At 34.5% G+C, this 13,568-nt stretch overlaps 1 protein-coding gene across 2 annotated transcripts; it reads left to right on the top strand.

Annotated features, from left to right (window-relative positions):
- Positions 1-2,316: 2,316 nt before the first annotated feature.
- Positions 2,317-12,906, top strand: LOC128217490 (uncharacterized). 2 transcript variants are annotated; one of them, XM_052924648.1, is made up of 5 exons: positions 2,317-2,565; positions 4,041-5,533; positions 5,797-5,947; positions 6,214-6,349; positions 6,782-12,906. In XM_052924648.1, exons 2-5 carry the CDS (start codon positions 4,107-4,109, stop codon positions 7,453-7,455), a joined length of 2,388 nt encoding a protein of 795 aa, XP_052780608.1. In that variant the 5' UTR covers positions 2,317-2,565; positions 4,041-4,106; the 3' UTR covers positions 7,456-12,906. The 2 variants fall into 2 exon arrangements, with proteins under 2 accessions (XP_052780608.1, XP_052780607.1); XM_052924647.1 differs by having other exon boundaries at positions 2,318-2,651.
- Positions 12,907-13,568: the final 662 nt, after the last annotated feature.

Genomic DNA, 13,568 nt, shown 5'->3' with positions numbered 1-13,568 from the left:
GTATTATTAAAATATGTTACGAGATTTTTTATTTGGCCAGATTATCCATCTTGATGAAAAACAAACAGAGTTGAATATCTTTTCCACTTCGTATGTTAATGCTAGCATACAGCTAGTTATTTTTCTAAAAATAGTTCATTTGAATTTCTGCAAAAACAGCTTTTACGGATTAAAATTCAAACCCAAAATAATTTCAGTTATGATGAGTGTGGTCATCTATTTTGTCTAGAAGAAACATAAATGTAAATATGTAAAATATATTTACTGTCATATGTTGTTATTTAGAAAAAAGGGCCAAAGTGTAACTGTAAGTCATGGGCAACGGTTATGTGTACTCTTTTACAGTCTTTTGGTTTTCATTATGCTTGGTTAAATTGAGGTGTTTGTGATGAAATCAATGCTACATGATACATTTATACAAAACTGGATGTCAGAGTTAAATATCTCATCGCGAGCAAGAACTAAATTAGAACTAGATTAGAAGCTAAAGTAGTAAGATTGCATGAACCTGAACCAATTTTTTTTAAGATAGAAAGTGGAAATAATGCAATGAATTGGAAGATGAATTTCGTTTTATTATTAAATTTCCTCTTTGTATAAATACTTGAAAAACAGATCAATATTATTGGAAAAAGACCAAATGCAGTCAAATAATGTAAAATTTAATATAACTTTAGCGAAGTTTTATTCATAGTCCTTCCAAATTCAGAAATGTGTTCTATTAATATTATGAAAATACTAAATATGTACATCCACAAAAACACTTTCAAACACACTGTCCTCTCGCTATCGCATACTTAATTATTATTATGGATTACACAATATGTATATTCATCAATATTTACAAATATTTTCATTTTGTAATCTGTCCAATGATTCTTCTTTTACTTATATATAATAATTTTTGTTTTTATTTTTCGTCCACTTAATTGTGAATATATAAATATTGTATACTCAAAGTCATTGACCTAATTAATGTCTTAATGTCTATATATATTGTTAATAAATTGTCTACCAAATAGAAGTGCTGATCGAACGACTTCGTTAGTTAGTACGCCAATCACATTGCCTCTGTTTTTGCATGATATAAGATTACCAGTCATTGATATGACCATTTATGGATAGCCTTTAAAGTTTTAGTCACGAGTTAGTGTGTGTTCTATCATTTTAAAATCATGGGGGGAAATAGCTAAATAATTGTCGTCTTTAAAGAGATGGGTTATAGTTAAAAGAAATTTTGCTATATCATTGACGTAAATAAGGAAAAAGGAGAGGACCTAGCACGGATCCTTGAGGGACACCATTTCCAAGAACCTCGAGACAGGTTATATCTAAAAGTGATTATGATATATCATTGACGTAAATAAGAAAACGCAGAAGACTTCCGGTCCTAGCTTGAGGGTCACCACCTCCAAGAGCCTCGGTGTTTACTTGTTACATGTATACATGCTTTTCCAGTCTTGGCTGTTTGAAATTGTAGGACTTATCATACTCCCAAATTGTCCTGCAATCTGGACTGTTCGGTACGAAAATAATGATCTCAACTGACATGTTTCTTATATAAACTATTTTTGTTCAATTTGTTAAAGTTCTTTAGATAGATATATATATAGTTTTAAATGATTGAAATTACTTTAACGATCATATACTTTTGGTGTAATTCTTGAAATTATGGATGCACATGGCTTTATAAGGATTATGCAGATCATATCAGTTTGAGTTTTTGGCAATAACATCAGCAAAACCATGCAAAATTAACATCAAGTTTGACAAATATAGCCAAAAAGAATGAAAAAGCGTTAAATGGTAGAGCGGCGCTACTGGGGTTCCGATTTTGGCGGCGTTTAAACACATGTATCGTTGAGTACGCCTGTAATCTGGGAATAGATTAATCCTACCGTTCCAGCTGTAACAAAACACATGATACTCTGTTAACGTTCTCGATGTTATTATTTTTATTTTGAACTTTTAATACATATTTTAATACTCCACTGTAGTCGTCCATTTGTCAGTGTCCCATTGATTCCTGGTCAATTATTGATTAGTTTAACGTGTAAATATCGGTATGCTTTTATATATATCTTAAACCAGGCAGCGTTTGCCATTGGGTCGAATTGAACAGGCCGAGATGGTAATTGGTCCGAAATGACAGGGATATCCAAAAAAAATCTGTTCGATTTAGCGAGGTTATCCGTATGATCCGGGTTTCATACCACCCAAAACAAAGACATTCGGAACCCATCGGCCATCTTCAATCGTTGTTTTCGATGGGAAATAGACTAGTACTCTTCGTTACTTTTTGATAAAAATCTAATTTTTGTAGAAAAGAGAATAAGGGTACCAGTCTAATGATAAATGTTGAGCTGTTCCGAATGTTACATAGAATCACGTGACAAAGAATTTCGTAACAAATCCAGACAACCTAGAGGAAAATCCCCTTTTTGACATATTTTTAAACTTATCCTAGACAGCCGATATATAATGAAAGGTGCTGATATCGGTGATCAGTACCACTGATATGCAAACCTTACCTAAAGTGGATGTTTACTTAACTAGCACTAACAGGTGAATTGTGTTTCGTTATCAGTCTCGTTCGTACCCGGAAGTGATTGTTTGTAGCAAGAGAAAGATACGTTTTAACTTTTACGTATGTAAGTAAATGAACTTTATTTTTACACATGGTTATTAGAATAAATGTTAATAGATATCGATGCCAACAACCGCATGAAGTATCACACTGTATAATCTCACATTTTGGCCATCATCATCATATTTATCCTTGTTTCAACTCGACTCAGGTGATATATGACCGATTTAGGGTCTTTTTGTTGATGCTTTTCTAGTTCTGAGTTTATGTGTCAGTGTATAGAAAAAAAAGTCTAAAGTTTTTTCAGATAAAAAGATAATTGACCTTGATCTCTCACCTATCCCCAAAACTGTTATTTCCTGTGATGCACCCATCAAGTCAATATTTTTTCACTTTTCACAAACAAGCAGACGCCCAATGTGCATGTCAGTAATACTGGGAAAGGGAGTTGGCATCATTCAGAGATAGATAATTGACCTCCACTTAAAACTGTTTTGAGTGGGAAATTCCTGGAGGCAAAGAATTTTAAGAGCACAGAGAAAACAGCATAGAGACTTTAACTGAATTATGGTCATTGCGTAACCTTACCATATCGTAACCGCTCATTCTTGGTTATTTTGTAACCATTGTATTAGTCATATAGTAACCGTTGACAAATCGATTGGTCATTTCGTAACCATCAGTCAAACATTTAAATGATGGATAATACATACTTCAATATAAATAATTTTATTTTCCAAATACAAGTTAGTAAAAACTATAAATGTTGAAGTGCATTCTATGATTATTACTATCAAGGTGTGAACAAACAATGAAATTAAGTAAGACAACATTAATTGCAATCAATTTAATTAGCACGACTAACCAACATTTAATTCAATTAATAAAATGATTTATCGGAATGTTATATGTGCTTTTTATATGCTTATTATAAATATGCTTATGTTAAAATAACTTATTATAATATAAAAATATAGAATTTAAGGCTGTTTTTGTAGTTTGTATGCAGAATGGAATGTGTCATGGAACATGACGCTCAATTAAGTAATTGTAATTGTTAGCTTGTTATTAGCAGGAATTTGTGGGATATTTCCCTATTGTTATCTTGGTTGCTGTGCAATATGTATTAGGTATTGAGCAATAAACTTAACGAGGTTATAAGTGTGCCATTTAACACCTCGTTAACTGATGGTTACCAAATGACCAATCAATTTGTCAACGGTTACGAAATGACTAACACAATCGTTACGAAATAGCCAAGAATGAGCGGTTACAAAATAGTAAGGTTACGAAATGACCAGATCCCCTTTAACTCAGATTCTAGACAGCTCATCATGACCATAGGACACCAATTCCATTACTACAGTATTATTATCAACTAGTTTTATTTTTTTATCAGGATCAATTTTACTTTTCTCAAAAAGGAGTAACAGTAATACTTTTATCTTTCCAGCCATACAGGATAATATTTGAAGCTAAGATAGTCTGAGATACAAAACAATCATCCTACAAGAACAGGATGACTAAATTAAAGAAAGCGGCACACAAGCTGCATTTTGATGTGAACCTGGAGACACAGTCATCATATCACATTCAGTTTCTGAGAACAATTGAAGCTAATCCAAATCTTAAAAGTACTGCGTTTCTTCGCTACGCATTATACAGATATGAGACATTCTGGCTACCTCTGGCAGCAGAGCACCCAAAAGAGAAACTCTCAGCTCCCTTAGACATTGAATGGATCTGGCACTGTCATATGCTGTCCCCCAAGGCGTATGCACATGACTGTCAAAATATGTCTGGAATGGTCATTGACCATACTCTGAAAAGTTCTTCTGACTTCAAAAAAGATCAAACAAAAGCTCATACCTACTGGTCTGCAAAATATTCACCAGAGCCTTTCTTGCCAGACCCAGATGCTGTAAATAAGCCTGAGGTACAAAACTTTGCCTCAAAGTTATCTTATGATGTTGTCAGTGCCGCCTCGAGACAAGCGGTCTTCTACTACCAAGTGTCATTGCCTCACTATCAGGACAAACTGTTTTTAAAGAACAGTTTAGAGAGGTACAAACAATTTCTTTTCCTAAAAACAAAACTGCCCAAAGAATTTATTGTTCCTTGCTACGACATAGACCTGATATGGCACTCTCACCAGCTGAATCCACGTGTGTATGCTGCTGATACAAACAGAATCATTGGACATCTTTTTAACCATGATGACACTGTAAATGACAGAAGTGAAGGATCAAAATTGGCAAATTCAGACTTGAAGACAAGAGAACAATGGAAGCTACATTACAATGAGAATTTTGCTATGTTTGGGGCAATGTATCGTGGGCTACCACCAGGTGGCATCCTGTACAAATTGACAGGTGAAGACATCCTCACATTCTGCACTAAGACAACTCGTCTGAAACTTGACAAAGTCACATTGCAGTATGAGAAGCTCGGGCAAGCGAAATTCAAATACTTGCAAGTAGAAATTTCATCTGCAGCAAATGATAAAATATTGAAGACAAATTTCAAATTGAAATTACCCTATGATGCAGGCATGCAGCCTTTCTCTTGGAATGACATAGACATTGATTTTAAGACAATCGAATCCAATGTCCTGAAATTTGTTGTTAAGAAAAAGACTGGATGGAGTATATTTGGTTCAAAAGAAGTTGTAGGGTCTGGAAATATCAATATTCTCATGAAGATTGATGGTTATCCTTCATCAAGCCGTGGTGGGGACTTAAAGGAACAATTGAGCATTGGTCCAACTGTATTGAGTGTCACAGGGAACTACAGTCCTCCACATGCTGAACAAGCCCTGTTGTTTCTAGATGCTGGGAAGTATGAGAATGCGATTATCCCGGAGAACATCAAGTCTCTCTGGGGGCCGGTTGCGTTAGAGAAGCTGCCTGCAGGAGTTAGCAATCAGTGCCAAGTGGCATCTCATAGGTGGGTTCCATAACACATGCCTGTAATTTTAACTGATGGGTATTACTTCATTAGGCAAACATATACTTTATTCATAAGTCTTATTGCTTTACATAATTAAATTTATTTTGCAAAGAGGAGATATTTCTGTGATAAAAACTGACTTTAACAATTCTTGAAATCTAGTAACATCAATCATTTTTGATTATGGATCTTACATATTATGTAAAAATACATTATTTACTCTTTAACTACATGTATGATGATTTTCTGGCATATTTCAGTTTGAAGAACCACATTGGTGTGAAGCATTTCACAGTGCGAACAATTCACAGTGCCCCATTGATGATGTCAGTGGTCCAGGTGTTCTACCATGACAAGATGGCTGCCATCGCTCACCTGGTTGCGTCTGACCAACTACCCCTACCAACTGAGGTAAAGGAGATATAATTAACATCATTGTTTCCTGAGCCTCTCTCTAGCACAGTCATGAAGTTGTTTTGATTTATTTGTGGAATAAACATGTCTAGAATACACTATGATGCATAATTTAAACTAATATGGCAAAAGAATTAATTGTGCCACCGGTATCACAAGTAGAGCTTGTAAAAATAAAGTTTAGAGGAGGTGCATGTTCACTTTGGGGGTGACTTACACAATTGTCTAACAATTGTAAATAAAATATATGAATTTAAATTCAGGTGCATGACAGGAATGGGTTGACATTAAACCCGAAACTTGGAGAGCGAGCAGTGCTCATTAAAAACCACACTGGGGACTGGGGCATACTGGTGGGCAGATGGGCCGGGCTCAAGAAAGGCGTGGCAGGCACCAGACGTAAGTATCTACAATGAAAACTGGTTTATTTGGTTTATACTAATTTCTTTTAGCTTGATTGTGACGTAAGCTGACAGCTTCTAGAAACACTCAAAAGTCTGTTTCCTGGGTTGAAACTATTTTGAAAGGCCTCTAGAATGATCCCCTGGTGGGGAACCCACAACCTCTTGAATGAGAGGCAGACACCTATTCCAATACACTAATTTTAGTTTTGATCGCTCACTTTATTTTTATTCATCAATTTGAAAATATGAAACTCCAAAGTCCTCAATGTAGATGATAGTTTAACATGTATTTTAAACGGTTCCATTATGATTCTTGTAACATGTAATAATTTGAATTCTTGTCAAGTGTTGTGTCCATGTAAAATAAACAAATGAAATATACTTTACTGAAATAACAAATTTAATTATACCTCGTTTATACTTTCAGAAAAACATGGTGTAAAGGGATCCCCTGGTACTTTGATGCTGAAGTTCTACAAAGTGAGTACTGGCAAGATTGTTTCCATAACTCTTGGCTACCTGCAGAACCGCTATGCCTTTAAGTTTGAGTCGTCAGAAGTTGATTTGATGAAAGGGATTCTGAAGATTGATACTGAATTAGGTGAAGTAGCAGAAAACCTCGCACTTGCCTTCTCTGTGTCTCTTTTGCATGTGCTTTGTGTCCCAAGACCGACTGGCTGGAAAGAGGGTGCCCAGGTGAAGCCAAAGTCAACAACTCGAGGTAAAAAGGCCGTCCAGTCTATACCCTCTGATGACATGACCTTCATTGTGGCTGCAGGCCTGCTGTATACCACGCCCTCCAACTATTACATCCAACAGCACTATGGAAGCCACATGTGTGCCATGTGTGGTGGTGGGGTTGTGGATTACAGCGATGGGTGGGATGGGCTACCTGATGGCGGTGAGGGTGGAGCGTGTGGAGGGGACGGGGCAGATGGGGCAGCCTGTGGAGGGGGTGGTGATGGTGATGGGGGTGGTTGTGGGGGTTGCGGAGGTTGTGGTGGAGGTGGAGGTTGTGGCGGAGGTGGAGGTTGTGGAGGGGGAGGGGGTTGTGGCGGGGGTGGATGTGGGGGTGGTTGCGGCGGTGGATGTGGGGGCTAAGTTAGGGAAGGTAAAAACTTGTACTCAAACAATGGTTTTCTTAGCGTCATTATTGTAGATTAAATACTTGTATTTGTATGTAACAGGTACATTGTGCCTATTAAGAAGGAAGGACAACACCATTTAATTTGTTTCTTCCCATTGCATCTGAGTATGATGTGATATATATGCTACATGTATTACAGTTGTTTTTATTCATATTTTAAGCATGAATCTGTTAAAAGTAGAGAAATATATTTTACATGTGTTCAGGAAATAAGTGCTGTATCAGTCCTTATGTAGTTTGGAATGGCAGTTAACGAGTTGGTAGAATATATATCATACCTTGAATCATATAGTTCTCATTGCAAAGATATGTTTACTTGATTTGCTTAGATGTGCAGTACATGAAATACCTGTGTTAATTCTGGGAATTATCAAAATATGTTAAATTGTTTTGCTTCTGTGCACAGGCATGTAGGAAGGTATTAAACATTGGGGCTGCAGATGGGTTGGATTGGGAAGGGGTGACCCACTGAGAAAAAAAATGAAAATTTCTACTAGGAAAGACCAAAATATAAACACTTGATAAAAATGTTAAGAAATATTTGCATAATTTTGGTAATACATAAATCAGGTTAAGGTAACAAAAGCCTAAAATTATAGGAAAATATATGTCTTCTTTCAAAATGATGTGAAGAGAAATTCATTTACATCTATGCAATCTTGACTAAAGCAAGTTTGGATCTTTAACTTTAAAAAGAAACATGCAAAAAGAAATGTGTGTCGACTACAATAATCACCCCAATTCTGGCAAAATCTAGATACCAGGAAACCTGTGATTGGCCCTGTCTGGCAATAGTATTACGCTTTGCCTTTTGTATCACTCAAAGGTGTGGAATGCATAGCAACTTTTCAAATACAAAGCAACATTGATAGATTCATGGGGCCTAGCTACAAGCCTGTTGCATGTACATGTTGTTTTCAGGGCCTGGAGTGGACTGAATGCATTATTTTTCTAACATCACTATACAATGTAATTATCTGTTACTTCTCAGTACAATATGATTTATAAGATGTAATCTGTTTTGGTGCACAATCTTATATTTTCATCCTCATGTGTTTTATTCTAATACAATAATGCAGGTAATTGCAGGGTGTTCAACAAAATGTTACTTTAACGGTAGTGCCAGTTCTCATTCTGCTCAAAGTAATATGGATAATATGGGTATTTTATCGACGATAGCTTTCAACATGGGTAATCATAGATGTGCGAGGGTGCATGCAATACAGCACACAAAATGGAGTACCGGTAATGCAACTTTCTATTTGTAGAATTATTTTTTAGAGTTTTTTGGCTTAAAAGTGTTAGTAAGCTTTTTTGATTATATTGCAAGTTATATTTCATCAGCCAGTTCAGCCATCTTTCATAATAGTATCACGGTCATTTATGATGGTTGCACTTGATATTTTCACAAAACCTTATACCGGGAATACTTGCAGATCATTTCTTGTATATGTGTGTACCTACATTTTCATGACAAAGCCTGTTAAAAATGGCTGATAAGTGAATCGTTGTTTAAAGTGTTTTTCTGTTGTGATTTAAAATATATTTACTATGTGTTGTGGTTATTGAAATTAAAGTGGACCATATTGGTCTGTACACATTATTATATTCAATATGCAAATATGAACATTTCAAAGCCTTAGAATGGAAAGGTATTATTCAACTCATGATGTTGTGTTCAAAGTTAATACAAAAAACCAGAAAGAAAACCTGAAAATTCAATTTGGTTGAAATTGTTTCTCATTTTCAACTACTACCTCTATTTTCAATATAAAAAGTTTGAAATAGAACTATGGTTTTTAGGGCTTATTACATTTTCTTTATCTTTAAATGTTATAGTTATGACAGCTTATTAAATTGTTCAAATGTTTGAATTTGGTCAGTTAACAGATATGTTTTTACATTACTTATAATGATGATATCATGGCATAATTTTGCTTGGTCTTGTGTTCAGTTGTATTAAAAAAAATATATATATATGAATAACATGTATTTCTATTCTTAAAAACAGCCTGGGGCTTTTTTTTAAGATTACATGTATTTCGACAAAATCTAGTGAGGAAAAATTCCAGAGTACAATTATAGGGTACAAGCTATTTCTGATATCCCAGGGTCTGTATGTTAATTGATAGGTTGATTTATATATAGATATATTAATTATAAAGGGTAATTGTTTGTTTCAGATAAAGATGTGCAAATTTTTCACTGAGTGAGCACTAAAAGTAATATTTCTTGAATGGCTTTGCCACGAGTGAATAATTTACTTTTGGTGTTCATGAGGTGATATATATTGCAATCGTACAATCTCCACCGTTATATTTCAATAAATTGACAGAAAGTATGAAGTTGAGAATTATAAAACTGCATGTTGACAACTTTCTTTATAATTATACTACTGTTTGCAAGTGAACATTTGGTTTTGTAGCATTCAGTGATCAATTGTGGCCTTTGCATCTCCTAAAACCAACAAGTGAGCAACATCTTTGTCCTGTCAATTGTGTTTAAGCATTAAAGAAATACTTACTGCCAACTTCAGCGATTTGACATATTCTTATCACATTGAACTTACTTAGTGAAGCGTTGGCTCTAAATTTCTCATTTGGCTCTGATTATCATAGGATGGGATGATTGTCTTAGCTGGGGTTCTAATATTCTAAGCCTCACTTGGGAGTTGATTTATTGAACCTGAAGGCTCAGGTCAGCTCCCATTTAACTGGACTGACCCCTCTTTCTTCTCTCGGTTGTGAAGCATGTAGATGTCATACAGACTGCCTGCAGCCACCATTGAGCTGGTACATATTGACTGTCTTTTTGGTGCATAATTGAATTTGTCAGATTGATAAGCACATTTGCAAACAATAGTACTAAGTTATATAGATGAAAACGGTTTGAGTTTGTGCATTTAGGTTATAAATCTAATATTTTTTGTGGCTCGCTGAATTCCTGTTCATGAGTTATTGTGTTTTGTTATAGTTTTATAAATGAATGTTGTTTATTTTTACGATGTTTATATCATTTATATTTTATTTCTGGTTGTTATTGATGAGGGAATATATATTTGTATATATTTTCTATAGAAAATTAGGATCTGTCTTAAGATTGAGGTAATACTTTTTGCCATTGAAAGTTAACAGCCATTACCAGATTATTCTAAGATGTTTGTTTTATAACTACTAGCAGTTAGATAATGAAGTGAAAGTTTTTGGAAATTGAATAATTTATATGAAGCCTACCGGGTTCTTAAATGTGTAAAATATGTCTGGCTAGTTTTATAATAATTATGTTGTTGTTGTTGTTGTTTTTCTATAAAAATAGCCAGTCATATCTCTTTCAATTCCATGCAGAACAATATGCTCCCTGTACCATTAAACAAGATATGTGGCCTGTCCTTGTGGCTTGTAGTTTCCAATGCATTACTGAATGAATCTCATTGACTTTACCTTGAACATTTAACCACAAATAATAGTATCTATAATTTACCACAAAAGCTCGGTTCAACAAAGGGCTGTTTGATTTGTTATTTAAAATGTTAACTGCTTTGGGTATGGTATGTTGATAAACATATTTTTATTGAATTGCTTTTTAGCTCGACTATTCGAAGAATAAGGAGAGCTATACTACTCACTCTGGCGGTGGCGGTGGCGGTGGCGGCGGCGGCGTTGGTGTCACACCTTGGTTAAGGTTTTGCATGTAAGCACCTTTAAGTCATTATCTAAGTAAATACATCAGTTATTGCATTGAAACTTTGGATATGTATTCCCAACTATCTAACATACTAAATTAATGAAGTTAGATAACAATTATTTGAATATAATGCAAATAATAGGCCTTTATTATTCGACTTAGAAATTCTGGTTAAGGTTTTGCGTGTAAGCACACATAGGTTAATATCTCAGCAACTACTTGAGGTATTGCATTGATACTTGATACAATGGTACTCAATCATCCAACCTACTAAATTAAACAAGTTAGATAACTCTAGTTTGCATTTAATGCAAATAATTGCCCTTTATTATTTGACTTAGAAATTCTGGTTAAGGCTTTGCGTGTAAGCACACATAGGTTAATATCTCAGCAACTACTTGAGGTATTGCATTGAGACTTTATACAATGTTAGTCAACCATCCAACCTACTTAATTAACCAAGTTAGATAATTCTAGTTTGCATTTAATGCAAAATAATTGCCCTTTATTATTCGACTTAGAAATTCTGGTTAAGGTTTTGCATGTAACCACATTTAAGTCAATATCTCAGCAAATATATCATGTATTGCATTGAAACATTAGATATGTATTCCCAACACTTTTTTGAATATAATGCAAATTATGGGCCTTTATTATTTGACTTAGACATTCTGGTTAAGGTTTTGCATGTAAGCACACATAGGTTAATATCTCAGCAATTACTTGATGGATTGCATTGAGACTTTATACAATTGTACTCGACCATCCAATCTACTTAAATAACCAAGTAAGATAACTCCAGTTTGCATTAAATTAAAATAATGGCCCCTTTTTTATTCGACATAAAAATTCTGGTTAAGGTTTTGCATGTAACCACTTTTTAGTCAATACTTCAGTGAATACATCATGTTTTGCATTGAAACTTTACACACAGGCTCCCATCTATTAAACCTTCTTATTTAATCAAGTAAGATAACTCTATCTTTTATAATATATAATTTTTGCCCCTTAATTATGCGACTTAGAAATTCTGGTTAAGGTCTTGCATGTTGCATAGGATAATATCTCAGCAACTATTTGATGTATTGCTTTGAGACTTTATACAATGGTATTCAACCACCCAACTTAATTGAATAACCAAGTTAGATTTATACTGTATTCTGCAAATAATGGCCCTTTATTATTAGACTTAGAAATTCTCGTTAAAATTTCGCATGGAACCACATTTATGTTAATATCTCAGCACACCATGTACCGGTATTGCATTAAAATCTAATCTAACAGTGATCCTTGCATGTTTTGCCAAAACGTTTCAATCCTTATATTGAAAAGCGACGGAATAGTCGAGTGCGCTGTCTCTGTGACAGCTCTTGTTTTCTATACTCTGGCATTCTTTTATTGCTTTTGTTATTGAAATAATTGTATAAACCATTTATTGTGCTAGATTTGTTAGACTCCTGTGATAGTGGATTGTTATTTAGAGATTTATCTGTCTGTTAAGCATAGTGTTTAGAAAATGACGCAATTTTCGCTTTTGCAACTTTCTTTTTGGAAAGTATTGAAAATGTGATTTCTGTTATATTTTCGCATTTTAAATACTTCGCAATATACAGCTTTTATCTGTGTTGTGTTTTATTTCTGTACCTTATACAATAAATGTGTTGTACTCGATGTTATTTTGTGATTCTTAATGGCAGAAAATTATGAGACTTTTTATTCTCCTAATAAAGTTTGAGGGTTAGAGCTGTGGGTTGTCAGTTAGTCCCTTCAATTTTGCTTGTCCTTAAGGTAACATGAAAACTATTGGATGGAATTTAATTTAACAATAATAAAACATAATGAGAGGAAGTGCAGTGTATGGGAACCATAACTTTATTTAAGTTAATTATGGAGTTTTTTCCCTTTGTAACATTTTCTTTTGTTGGGCATATCTATAAACTCACAAAAGGAATTAAATAAAAAATATACAACGGTAAAGCACAATGAAAGGAAGTGCCGTATACAGGAACCATATCTCTTTTGTAGCAAATACCAGGGTTACTGCCCTTTGTTGTGTGGGTTTTTTGTCCTGACAAGAACTTGAAAACTTTTGGTATTTATGAAAACTTCATGCAACGATATAGCAGAAAAAGAGAAAGTGCAGTGAACACGAATTATGACATAAGTTAAGCCAATTACAGAGTTGCCCTTTGTTACATTTTCCTGTCCAGAGCATTACTTGAACTATAACGGATTTAATCTAATAGCACTTGATACATTGTATAGCACAATGGGATGATGTAAAGTGTACATCGAGGGGTGAGAGCGAAAATGTTCTATCTGCTTCTTTATTTAATGTCACTTAGAACATTTTCGCATTCACCCCTCGAGTTACTGTCATGAA

The sequence above is a fragment of the Mya arenaria genome, chromosome 14 (assembly GCF_026914265.1).
Source record: "Mya arenaria isolate MELC-2E11 chromosome 14, ASM2691426v1".
NCBI lineage: Eukaryota > Metazoa > Mollusca > Bivalvia > Myida > Myidae > Mya > Mya arenaria.
The sequence above is the reverse complement of the archived record's forward strand: the minus strand, read 5'-3'. Positions and strand labels throughout refer to the sequence as shown.